Here is a 12,207-nt window from a genome sequence, read left to right on the forward strand (position 1 = left end):
ACTTTTCATTTTAAGTCAATAAGCCATTAAAATCACTTCTATATAGCCTTATTTGTTCGCATCGTCTGCACTATTCGAATATTTTCATTCCCATTCCCATTCTCTTCTGTTATTTTGTTTTTTTTTAATGAAACAATTTTGAATGTCACAGATTTGCGAACTAAAATTCAAACAATTTTTTTTTTATCTCCGAGATTGACTATTAGATTGACTTGGATCTAAGATATGTTCTTCTACTCATCGATGGGTACTGATCTATCATATCGATCGTTGAATCATTGCTTAAAGCTCGCTAGCAAAACTTTTTTAAAAAAAATTAACATCCCAATGACTTAAATAAAAACTTTTGAATAGTTGAGTGACTTAAATGAAAACTTTAGCATAATTTAGTGACTATTTTGTAATTTTGAAGTTGAATGACTAAAACGTAAACTTAATAATAATTTAGTGACCTTAAATGTAGTTTACCCATACTTTTTGTTGCCTCAATTGTTTTATGCACATAATTTTATAAGAAATACATAATTATAATATTATGTTGTTTTTGAATCCGGCTTGATGGTCAACTGTATTTATTGTCTTAGATATGACTTAACTTCAAGTAACGCTAGTCACGTTTGTTGTTTTGGCCTTCCCTAGTTATTATAATTCATAAAAAACCTATTAAATCGTTTTTGTTATTATTATAATAATAATTACTTTTTTTTCTTAACTTTCCATTCTTCTCCTTTTATTTTTATTTTTCCTTTTCTTTAACATATATATTTGCTTTAATCATTTATCCAATCTAAGTGACAGTTTAGCAATGCTTTTGAAAAGTGCTGCGGAAAAATACTTTTGAGAAGTATTTTTGAAAAATTTGGTTTAAAATTTGAGTGTTTAGCATTACTGTCAAAAGATACTTTTGAGAAATAAAATATCTATTTTAGACATGTTATTATCAAGTAACAAATATGCATTTAAATAATATTTAAATTAGTTAATATTATTATATTTCAAGAAGAATATAAAAATTATTATAATTTGTTGTTAATATTTTAATATATGAAATATAAATATTAATTATTTATAAAATTTAATTAGAATATATAACCTATATTTTAAATATTTAAATATAACTATTAAATATTTTTAATTAAAATTTAAAAATAATTTTATTTTTAATTAATAATTTTAATATATTTATAATTAAGTACAAAAAAGAATATAACTTTTCTTCCAAAAATATTGCTGGAGTAGAAGTGTTTTTTCAGAATTAATAAACATGGTAAATTATATATTTTGAATGAAGCAAAAAAAAAAAAAACCCCACTATTAAGCTATCCGGATTCCGGTGAGTTAGGTTTTCTCCCCAACGTTCAAATTTAAAATCAGTGGCACCATCGTAATTATCATCACATCAAACTCATATTCCACCAGAAAGAAAAGAATAAATAATTTCGAAAAGGAAAGTAAACCAGAAAAAGAAAGAAAAAAGAATCCCCTCTCTCTGTAAAGTATAAAACAATATATCTTTCCTTAGCTTCGGCCCAACGTCTCTCCCGATCCAATAATACGAATAACGTTCCAAAAACCCTCTTCCCCTTCCACTCTCTCTCTCTGTCATTTTCTCAAACAACTGATCGGTTCTTTCCGAAAATCGTACGCCGTATTTCACCAGCCAATTAATCAGTGATTCGGTCGGATTGACTGAAAAAAATAAACAAGCGAAGATGTCTCTTAGACCGAGCGCGAGGACCGAGGTTCGACGGAACCGATACAAGGTGGCGGTTGATGCGGAGGAAGGTCGGCGGAGGAGAGAAGACAACATGGTGGAGATCCGGAAGAACAAGAGAGAAGAGAACCTTCTAAAAAAGCGTCGCGAAGGACTTCTTGCTCAACAACCGCAACCGCAGCAACAGCAGATGTTATCTTCCGGCGTTGGTTCCGAGAATAAGGTATATTCTACTGATTAATCGATTTGATCCGTTGCGTCGTGACTGATAACTAGGGTTAATTAGGTTTTGTACATGAATACTTTTTTGCAGTGTTAATCGTGTTTTGAAATATGAATTGCTGATTAGTAGGTAGCTCAAGCTGTATTAATCAAATGGGGAGGAATGTTTGTTTAATTTATCGATTGTAGTAAGCCTCAAGAAGAAAATTGATAATGGATATTGCATTAAAAAATGTTTCTGGTATTTTTATTATCTAATTGCAGTTAGAAAGTCTTCCGGCTATGGTTGTGGGCGTTTGGTCTGATGACAAGAATGCGCAGCTTGAGGCAACCACTCAATTCCGAAAGCTGCTATCAATAGGTTGATTAATTTGCTGTTATGTTTCCCCTTTCTGACATCGTTTTTTGTTAGAAATTTGAGTTTTACTCTTAGTTTATGTGCAGAACGTAGTCCTCCAATCAATGAAGTTGTACAAGCAGGTGTTGTTCCTCGCTTTGTTGAGTTCCTTAATAGGGATGACTTCCCTCAGCTTCAGGTGTGATATTTTGTTTCTGGAGTTACTAAGATTTTGCTCAATCTCTTTTTTTTTTTTTTGGTTTTAATTTTGTTTTTATTGTTTTATCCTTTTGTTTTGTAGTTCGAGGCAGCTTGGGCTCTCACAAATATTGCTTCAGGAACATCAGACAATACCAGAGTTGTAATTGATCATGGAGCTGTCCCTATATTTGTTAAACTCCTAGGTTCTCCAACGGATGACGTACGCGAACAGGTAAATACTGCAGTTTGCAAGTGATCTTCTATTCATTAACACATTTTATTTGCACTTCTCTTGTGGTTCATTGTTCTTTTGGAATTACAGGCTGTTTGGGCATTGGGGAATGTTGCTGGAGACTCTCCTAAATGCCGTGACCTGGTCCTTGGCCATGGAGCCTTAGTTCCTCTTTTGGCACAATTTAATGAGCATGCAAAGCTCTCTATGTTGCGAAATGCTACCTGGACTTTGTCAAACTTCTGCAGGGGCAAGCCACAACCTTCATTTGAGCAGGTTGGACTTTCTGATGATGACTTGTTCCAGTTATGACCCTTTTTCTGATGAGGAACTTTTCTAATACATGGTGCTTTTGAAATATGATAAGCAGACAAAGCCAGCTTTGCCAGCTCTTGAGCGCCTTATCAATTCAAATGATGAGGAAGTCTTGACAGATGCATGCTGGGCTCTGTCATATCTCTCAGACGGTACTAATGACAAAATCCAAGCTGTTATTGAGGCAGGTGTATGCCCACGACTTATTGAGCTCTTGCTGTAAGTGATGGACTTCTTTCCCTTTCTGAAATTGACGTGTTTTTTTTCCTATGTTTATTTCTCCTAGTGGTTCCTTGTGAATTCTGGTTGTTTTGAGTATTTTCTCACTCATCCTCCCTCTTCTTGTTAGTCATCCATCCCCAACGGTCCTCATTCCTGCCCTTCGCACAGTTGGAAATATTGTTACAGGGGATGATATGCAGACTCAGGTACAGAATATTTCCTGACAATGTATATTACTTTCTCAACAGTTATTTCAATTGCATTCCCTTGAGATATGGTTTGTGATTGTCCTTGTTCTTGTACACAACTTATTATAATGTATTTTGACTCATCCTAACGCTTCTTTGTGGTTAAACCTTCTGGGGGGCAGTGCTGATATTTTTTATTAGGATTATTTTGACACATTAATGCAGATCTAATACTCTGTTCTGCTAGGTAGATGTACATGACTTTTGTTTGATAAATACAGCAAGTGATGCATAACATCTAATGTGCCAGTGTGCTCATTGCAACGCTGATTTTGAGTGTTGGTCATAGAAAATTTTCTGTGAATAACGTTGAACTTCAAATATTTTCCTTCTAGAAGAATCTAGATATTAGAAAATTTGTAATGTAAAAATTGCTGACTAGGCAAAAATTGTACATCTTATCATATTATCCATGCATAATTTGTTTTTGGTGTATTTTTTCTCATGGTTAATTGGCATATTGTGAGATAAATCGTAGTTTATGTCTTAAATATACATTTGATCAGACAGAATAATCAGTGTAAGTGATAAGTTATAACGTCACCTGCTTCTATTTCGAATACAATTATTATTATTTTTTCAATTCACTGCTTTAGGTTGCCTCTTTCTGCATTGCTCTGATTCTTTATGTTGTAACCCTTTCAGTGCATTATTGGCCACGAAGCTCTTCCCTGCCTCTTGAACCTGTTGACAAATACCTACAAGAAGAGTATCAAGAAGGAAGCTTGCTGGACCATCTCAAACATCACCGCTGGAAATGTAGATCAGATACAGGTAAGCCAATCATAGAGTATGACAAATCTATAGTTTGATGGTCTGCTGCAAAGTTTAAAAAGTAAAAGATTTTAGTTTTCAATTGTAGCATTTTTAGTTTTCAATTGTAGCATTTTCATCCTATTTGAATGGATATCCATTGGATCATGAGTTTTGAAAATCTTTTGCAGGCTGTAATTAAGGCTGGGATTATTGCCCCTCTAGTCCATCTCCTTCAAAATGCCGAGTTTGAGATCAAGAAAGAAGCTGCTTGGGCAATTTCAAATGCTACATCTGGTGGTACCCATGAACAAATAAAGTATATTCCCTTTGCCATAATCATTCTGGTGGTACCCATGAACAATTTGTTCTAAGTTACTAACTTCCTGTCTTGTTTGCCAGGTTTTTGGTGAGCCAAGGTTGCATTAAGCCATTATGTGATCTTCTGAACTGTCCTGACCCAAGAATTGTCACGGTTTGTTTAGAAGGTCTTGAAAACATTTTGAAGGTTGGTGAAGCAGAGAAAAATCTGGGTCACACTGGAGACGTCAATCTCTATGCCCAGTTAATTGATGATGCTGAGGGATTGGAAAAGATTGAAAACCTCCAAAGTCATGACAACAATGAAATATACGAGAAGGCAGTGAAGATTCTTGAAACTTATTGGGTGGAGGATGAGGACGAGCCTTTACCCCCTGGTGATGCTGCACAATCTGGGCTCCAATTTGGAGGCAATCAACTTCCTGTCCCCTCTGGTGGATTCAATTTCAATTGAAGGTATGAATTTCATTTAAACCCCATAGCTCTCATTGCATCTCTTCTTCATGCTCTACTCGAAATGTTCAGTTAGGTCTCTATATCTAGGGAGTGAATATGTGAATTACTTGGCTGTGCCATGCTTTATAAAAAAATACTTTTGTGAAAAAGAGCTTTTGACTTAATTGCCTAGATTGCATTACTTTGTGATTTGCATCTGGAATTGGTCACATGCCGCTTGTGGCTAGTGATTCAGTTTTGGTGCTGCTGGGTCTAATTGCTTAGAAAGTATATATCTTGGCCGTCTGGGCTAACTTTCGAATTTGCAGGAAGCTTGGTTGGAGTGGAATGAAACTCAGTGGTCAGTACTTTCTTGGTGTTTGTCGGAATTCACATATCGTTCAAGTAATGCATAAGTATGTCCTCAAGAAGTCATCAAATAAAGACAAGGTGGTAAAGACGCTTGACGAGTCCAGAAGCCGTACAAATATTTGTTTTTCTACTTTATCTTTGCAGTAGTTCATTCTTTTTCAGCATCGTAATACTTGGATGCAAGGGTCGAGGCATGCAGCTCCATGTCCTACCTTCTGCTTTTTTCCCTTGTTTTATATCAGTTTACTTTCTTCATTAAAGGTCTTCTTTGTTTTTTTTAAAAAAAAAAAAATTTAGATATTTCATTTTAGTAATAGTTGTGGAGTTACTATTTTGGTCTTTACGATCAGTTTTGAGGAAGAAAAAGAAAATTTGATCTTTTACGGTAATGCATCATTGTCGAAAACCAGAAGGATGTTTTTGGAGTTAGAACTACAGTGTTTGTTAAATAGAATTAGTTTTATTCCTATATTTTATACCCACTTTCGTTAATTGCATCTCAACTTACTCTTTTGCATGAACAAGGTAAAAAATTTGACCTTTGAATCTTTATTTTTTCAAAAAATTTAATTTGAAGATTGGACCTAGATTCAAAAATATTGCTTTCCCTCTGTGTTAGAGCAATCCAGGGTCGGTAAATAGGGATCGTAACAACTGGGTTTTTATTTGCTCCCCTTGATATCGGCTCAAGTTTTATATCTTTCATCTCAATTTTTTGTGAATTTGTATGAATTTAACCAAAAGAAAATTCAACTCACTCTTTGTTCAGAAAATCTTATAAAAATTAAAAATATTTATTTAAAATAGTTAAAAACTTGTCCCATTACACCCTCCAATTCGATTTACTTTTTGCATGTTTAACTTTTGTATCTTTGGGGTAACTTTTCCCATTACATTTTTAGTATATACTAGCGGTAACTTTACTAAAACGTAATGACAAAACTACCCACGTCGTAGCCTTTTGGAAAAGTTTGTGATGAGGCTAATTACGTAAAATTATTGACGGTTGGAACTATCCCAAAAATGAGCCATCATCTTGCATGGAAGGAACCAGGAAATTGAACAAAGATTGTACATGTTTGGATGTTTTACACGCATCTTTTGATCACCTTCAACCTTTATTCCCAACAGTGCGACCATTGGCTAATAGAGTCATTTGGTTCAACAATCATCGGTGTACGCTAAGCTGCCATCGATGAAAAGCCGAGTATCTTGTGTTGATGAAGACGACTGCGACTCATGTAGATTGGCGTATTGTTGGTGGAGAACAGCTGCGGAATTCGACAAATGCGTTAAGGTGAAGCTGGGATTTCCTAATGTTTCCATTCTAACGCCTAGGCTGAGACTACTTAGGGAGTTGGAGAGATTGGCTTTGGTTGCACCTGATGGACTAAATGAGCTTCAGCACAAGCTTCTCGAGTATCGCTCGGGTGATTTTTGGGTACCTACCGGAGGGATCGCAAAGGAAGATATGGATATTCCACCAGTTAACACAATTCTCTTGGTGGGATTTTCGGGTTCAGGCAAGAGCTCGCTTATAAATCTCATGTACAGTATTCTCGGTCGGTCCGGTCTAATACCCTTTGCTCAAACATCATCAGGTAACTTTCTGTTTCTATAATTTAATAACTTTAGGTGCAGCAACAAGAGATTTTACAATTTTTACCTGCAGGAAGGTCCAATTACACAACCATGTACATGGAAGAACATAATGTCCTGAGATCAACCCGTAGCGGCTTCTGCATTTATGATTCGAGAGGGTTCGATTACCATGGTACAAGAGAAGCATTGGAGGAAATGTCGAGTTGGATGAGTGAGGGGATTCATCATAATCAACCCTGCTTCAGATACAATGACCGTGCAACGACGGCAGACGATGCTGCCATGGAAAACGTTACGTTGAGATCGTCTTCGAACTTTTTGCAGAGAGAAGTGAATTGTGTGATGGTTGTAGCTAACATAGCACAGATTTACAAAGCTTTAAAAGCAGGAGACTTAAAGCCATTAGAGGCCACCAGACAGCTTTTCAGCTTCCCTGCTTTAAGAAAAAGCAGTAAGCTCTCTGTCTCAGTAATGTCTTTAACATTCATACATACATACATGCATGCATGTCTTGACTAAGTCTCCATTCCAAATTATGTGTGGCTGCAGAGGAGAACCCTCTATTGATCTTAACACATGGTGATTTGTTATCGACTGAGGAGAGGATCGATGGCAGGATGAAGATATGCGAACATCTCGAAATATCGGAGACTAATGGAGTTTACGACATACTATGCCTCAATGAATATGGATTCCCAGTAGAAGAATCTGATCCAGTTTCAGCCTATGCCTTGACCGAAGCTGTATACAGGGCACTGCTCATCTCAGATAGAAGCCACTTTCCAAAGATGAAATTCAAGGACTGGGCAATGTTGATATTATTATGGCTAACGCGCTTCATTGGCTTTTGTTTTGCTTTCTTAGCTGATGTTTGTTCCAACCTTGGCAAGAAACAGAAACTGAGGAATGAATTTGATTCAAGACATTACAAGCTTAAACCATAATTTTCTTTTGAGTGAAAAAAACAGTGTTAGAGTCACTAAAAATGTGTTTCTTTTAGGAGTTTAGCTTAGGAAAGTGATCTTGAGATTGATGATGACAGACCTGATGGTATAAATGTCTTTTAACCCATCTATTCTTTTAGGGCACGACCGTTATTGTTGACGAAAGTGAACATTTGATTAATAAATTACAATTTATTGAAGAATGATTATTTTATACTCTGCCACCAGCCCCTCACCTCAAAATATTATGCTTGAGCCCTCCATGAAAATTTTTCTAATATATAAAAATATTACGCATAACATATAATTAGAAGTTTATATTTAAATGTCAACATTTCATTAGTAAAAAGTTTAAAGATAAACCCAAATACTTTAACAGGTGGTCCTTTTTAGTGTATACGATTTATATAAAATCCTTGAAGCAATCATTAGTCGTATAATATTAGCAACTTTCTCTGTTTTTTTTTATCCCTTGTTTTGCTCTGCTTCTCCCCTGCCGTAAACCCTCCAATTCCAATTCCACCTTCACCTTCCTTTGATCAAACCTATTTAAGATGCATATTTTACACCAGAGACAATTGAAGGAGGAAAACAAAAGATGTGTAGATTGTAAAACCACTAAAACCCCACTTTGGAGAGGTGGTCCTGCTGGTCCCAAGGTAAAAAAAATTCATTTTACAACCATAATATGTATAGAATTTTGGTGTTTGCTGTGACTGACTTTTTGGGTTTTTGTTGCTTCATTTACAAACATGCAGTCTCTTTGCAATGCATGTGGGATTAGGCTCAGAAAGAAAAAGAGGGCAGCACTTCTTGGGTGGAACAGTGATAGTGGGAACATAACAGAAAAATATAAAACTAAAACTGGAATTGATGATGTTGGTCCAAGTGGGATCAAAATACAGGGAAGAGATATGAAGGTGCATCAAATAGTGGAAGACCAGAAATGGAAGATGAAGCTCAGAGAGGAAGAACAAGCAGCTTTTCTTTTAATGGCTTTATCTACTGGCTATTAACTGTGCTTAGGACCTGTTTAAGGCTTAGGAGAATATTTAAAAAAACCCAAAACCCCCATTGTTATTGCATCTGATGTAATCCATAATATGTTATATAAGGTATATATATTTGCTTATTGCTTCGTCTTTTGCCTTCTTTTCTAAAACTTGCTGGTTGTACTAGTGCCTACAATATAGATATAAATTTCTAAATTGCACTTGATTTTGGCTTTTTCTTTGATTCTCGATTTTTTTTTAAAATCCGATTTTATCAAATTGAAACCCATCAAAATCGGATTTTTTTTTCTTTTTTGCAAACCCTACTGTTTCAAGTTCTCGAAGTTTAAAGCAAATTCCAAGCAAACAGAGGAAGTTCCCTATGCTTCTAGGTGCCTCTGGCACCAACACCAAAAGCGATAACGCCACGAGGCACTATAAATGGATGCCACCTCAATTCATTCCTACACGTGTCTTCACAAAATTCTTGTCTTAATCCATCTCTTTTCTTCGTCCACCTTTGTCAATTTCATAATCTAAAATCTCAAGTGTGTTCCCTTTCTTACTCGACCAAACAAAGAAACCACACACCATAAACCAAGACAAAACAAAGCAATGATGCAATTTAGATTGGCAACAGCATCATCAAGATCGTATTTGGCAGTGTTTGCAGCCCAAAAACAGGGTCAGTTCCGAAGATTTGCCTCTGGAGCAGCCATTAAAGGAAGAACAGCTGACCCTACTATTCACTCTGGAGAACTTGAAGCTGGACCTGATGTTCACAGGGGTGAACCTCAGGTATCAAAGATTTTATCTTTTTTTTTTTTTGTTTTTTTGTTTTTTGCTTTGTGCTTTGTATTGATTTGTTAAAAGTTACAACCTTTTTTTTTTTTTTTAAATTTACGTTGCAGGGTATAGAAAATCATCCAGATGACCATGGAGAGAAAGAACCCAAACCCGGTTCCGAAACGGATCCGGTAAAACAACCCAAGCTGCCGCATGAATCTTCTCCGAGGCTGAAGAGTTCGCCAGTGAATCATCCTTTGGAACCCAACGTTCAACAAGGGCGTACGGCTACTAGTGGTGCAGCACTGGACGACGTGAGCTGCGTGGGGATGGACGGTACGCCTTTGCCGGAGAGCAAAGGGAAGGAGGAAAGGGGAAAGAGAGAGGAAACGATGGATGACAAGGAGTATTTTAAGCATCACAAGGCTTCCCCGTTGTCGGAGATAGAGGTGGCGGATACTCGGAAGCCGATCACTAGAGCGACGGACGGGACGGCATCGGAAACGGAACAGAGTAAGGGAGAGAGGATAGGGTGGAGGGCGGAGCAGCTAGAGACGGCTGAAGAGACGCTGTTGAGGGCTACGAGGATTTGGAAGGAAAACGCGATGCGTGGCATTCCAGAGGCTCCGCATTCTAGGAGACTCAGAGAACTCCGTGGTGAATGGTTTTGATTTGCAAGTGAAGCCCAAGAAAGGGTAAATAAATGAAGCTAATGGCGTTGTTGCCCCCAAAAAACTCTGTAAAAGCTAACGCTGCAATCGTAATTTATGGTTTTCTTGTTTGAAAGGAGAATATTGGATGACGCCTCATTGAGTATCATAGCTCACGACACTTTTAGATGTATAACCTCGTTCAGTGGTTAGATCACGACACTTTCAACCATTTCTTTGAGTATCATAGCTCACGGCTATGTATTCGATTGCCTTCTTATCGACTTACTTCATGGATGGTTAGGCACAAATACGTAGCCCATATAACCGTAGACTTTGATTTTCCCAAGTTTTTTGTATGGTGTCATGAAATTAAGCTTTGCCTGTGGCACTGGATCGATAACATCAGCAGTTATTTTCATATACTCTACCCAAAATCGTAGTGGCACATTCTTTGTATGTAACATGCTTTGGTAAGTCTGTCAAGTGTCGGTTCTTCTACTCAACAATTACATGTTTTGTGGGGTCGTCTGACAGTGTGGCTATCTTCGCATATTCTTTAGACGTTATCTGTATGAAGGCATCGTAAATTTCGATCAAGTTCCTTTTCGACCATGTCTTTAATTGCTTTAAACTTCATTAAAACTTTTGATTTTTTTTCATGAAATCCATCCATACATATCTACAAAAATCATCAATAAAAGTGATCATGTACTTAAATCCATTAATTGATGGCTGCTTTACTAGTCCAAACACGTTTGAGTGTACCTATTTTAATAGTAATTCGGCTCTACAGCTTGACTCGCATTAGGGTAGTTAATGTGTCTTTCCATATTGACAATCGACACAAACTACAGCATCGACTTTAGTTTTACATAACTCATGTGATCAAGCCTTGTGTGCCTTACATTTTTCAAGTTGATTATGTGGACATTGTGTAGAATTGCCTTCTTTCCACGATTGGTGTATTGGTGAGTTTTTATTTCTGACGTCGTCAGGCCTGAAAACTACATAACTTCTATCTGATATGAGTTGTGATGTTGTAACAGATTTTTCTTCATTTCTAATACATGATACATATTTTGTAACTTCACCTTATGTGGACTGTAATGAGGGTACCAATATTGATAGCTTAGAATAGTTGGCAGTAACCCAATTCTTCATTTGTTATCTCCAGTGTTATGATTAAAACAATCAGAGTTAATTATCCAATCATTTTGATAGTTGATCGAATTATTCTCTACCATCGTTAGAGCATTTCTAGCTGTGGCTCCTCAACCATAACCATTCAAGTATTATTAGCGCTTACAACATTCAAGTCTTGGAGACTTCCGCAAATGGGTATTCTATATGAAGACCATATGTAACAACCAAGGGGATTCGAAAGTAAGAATCACCCCAAGTATGTGTGTAAACTAAAGAAAGTACTCTATGGATTAAAACATGCACCGAGAGCCTAGTATAGTAAGTTCGCAGATTTTTTGTGCAAAGTGGTTAATCAACAGCACCAGCAGACTCAAGCCTATTCGTGAAAGCTCGTGATGGAAGAATATCAATAGCATTTCTGTAAGTGGATGATGTTATTGTCATTGGAAATGATGGATTGAGATTTATCAGATACAAGCTAATCTCTCAACAATATTTTAGACCAAAGAACTCTGAGAATTGAAGCATTTCTTAGGGCTTAAGATAGGACAAATAAGGGAGGTTTGTTCCTAGGTCCGCAAAAACATGCAAGATTGTAAATAAAATATGGGATGCATGAACGAGTAGGCGTACGTGTACCGGGGTTATGAATCAATCCAAAAATAATTATAATATAAGTCGAGTTGTAATCCTTATAGCCTTGTAATGGAACAAC

At 36.5% G+C, this 12,207-nt stretch overlaps 4 protein-coding genes across 4 annotated transcripts; all 4 read left to right on the top strand.

Moving 5' to 3' along the window:
• The first annotated feature begins 1,444 nt into the window (after positions 1-1,444).
• Positions 1,445-5,686, top strand: LOC105764085 (importin subunit alpha). The gene is made up of 11 exons (XM_012582544.2): positions 1,445-1,937; positions 2,201-2,297; positions 2,381-2,472; positions 2,575-2,706; positions 2,797-2,982; positions 3,077-3,240; positions 3,371-3,449; positions 4,137-4,265; positions 4,436-4,563; positions 4,647-5,021; positions 5,330-5,686. Exons 1-10 carry the CDS (start codon positions 1,713-1,715, stop codon positions 5,017-5,019), a joined length of 1,605 nt encoding a protein of 534 aa, XP_012437998.1. The 5' UTR covers positions 1,445-1,712; the 3' UTR covers positions 5,020-5,021; positions 5,330-5,686.
• Positions 5,687-5,991: 305 nt separating this feature from the next.
• Positions 5,992-8,121, top strand: LOC105764086 (uncharacterized). The gene is made up of 3 exons (XM_012582545.2): positions 5,992-6,973; positions 7,045-7,425; positions 7,524-8,121. Exons 1-3 carry the CDS (start codon positions 6,568-6,570, stop codon positions 7,916-7,918), a joined length of 1,182 nt encoding a protein of 393 aa, XP_012437999.1. The 5' UTR covers positions 5,992-6,567; the 3' UTR covers positions 7,919-8,121.
• A 118-nt stretch (positions 8,122-8,239) lies between these two features.
• Positions 8,240-9,131, top strand: LOC105764089 (GATA transcription factor 15). Its single transcript, XM_012582549.2, has 2 exons — positions 8,240-8,577; positions 8,677-9,131. Exons 1-2 carry the CDS (start codon positions 8,473-8,475, stop codon positions 8,932-8,934), a joined length of 363 nt encoding a protein of 120 aa, XP_012438003.1. The 5' UTR covers positions 8,240-8,472; the 3' UTR covers positions 8,935-9,131.
• Positions 9,132-9,274: 143 nt separating this feature from the next.
• On the top strand, positions 9,275-10,993 carry LOC105764087 (uncharacterized). The gene is made up of 2 exons (XM_012582547.2): positions 9,275-9,708; positions 9,822-10,993. Exons 1-2 carry the CDS (start codon positions 9,526-9,528, stop codon positions 10,365-10,367), a joined length of 729 nt encoding a protein of 242 aa, XP_012438001.1. The 5' UTR covers positions 9,275-9,525; the 3' UTR covers positions 10,368-10,993.
• Positions 10,994-12,207: the final 1,214 nt, after the last annotated feature.

Source organism: Gossypium raimondii, chromosome 12, assembly GCF_025698545.1.
Source record: "Gossypium raimondii isolate GPD5lz chromosome 12, ASM2569854v1, whole genome shotgun sequence".
NCBI classification, from domain to species: domain Eukaryota; kingdom Viridiplantae; phylum Streptophyta; class Magnoliopsida; order Malvales; family Malvaceae; genus Gossypium; species Gossypium raimondii.

Coding starts and splice junctions, on each gene's coding strand:
- LOC105764085 (XM_012582544.2), top strand. CDS start 1,713: ATGTCTCTTAGACCGAGCGCGAGGACCGAGGTTCGACGGAACCGATAC. Junction 2,707..2,796: donor CGGATGACGTACGCGAACAG/GTAAATACTGCA, acceptor TTGGAATTACAG/GCTGTTTGGGCATTGGGGAA. Junction 3,450..4,136: donor GGGATGATATGCAGACTCAG/GTACAGAATATT, acceptor TAACCCTTTCAG/TGCATTATTGGCCACGAAGC.
- LOC105764089 (XM_012582549.2), top strand. CDS start 8,473: ATGCATATTTTACACCAGAGACAATTGAAGGAGGAAAACAAAAGATGT. Junction 8,578..8,676: donor GTGGTCCTGCTGGTCCCAAG/GTAAAAAAAATT, acceptor ACAAACATGCAG/TCTCTTTGCAATGCATGTGG.
- LOC105764086 (XM_012582545.2), top strand. CDS start 6,568: ATGAAAAGCCGAGTATCTTGTGTTGATGAAGACGACTGCGACTCATGT. Junction 6,974..7,044: donor CTTTGCTCAAACATCATCAG/GTAACTTTCTGT, acceptor TTTTACCTGCAG/GAAGGTCCAATTACACAACC. Junction 7,426..7,523: donor CCCTGCTTTAAGAAAAAGCA/GTAAGCTCTCTG, acceptor GTGTGGCTGCAG/AGGAGAACCCTCTATTGATC.
- LOC105764087 (XM_012582547.2), top strand. CDS start 9,526: ATGATGCAATTTAGATTGGCAACAGCATCATCAAGATCGTATTTGGCA. Junction 9,709..9,821: donor TTCACAGGGGTGAACCTCAG/GTATCAAAGATT, acceptor TTTACGTTGCAG/GGTATAGAAAATCATCCAGA.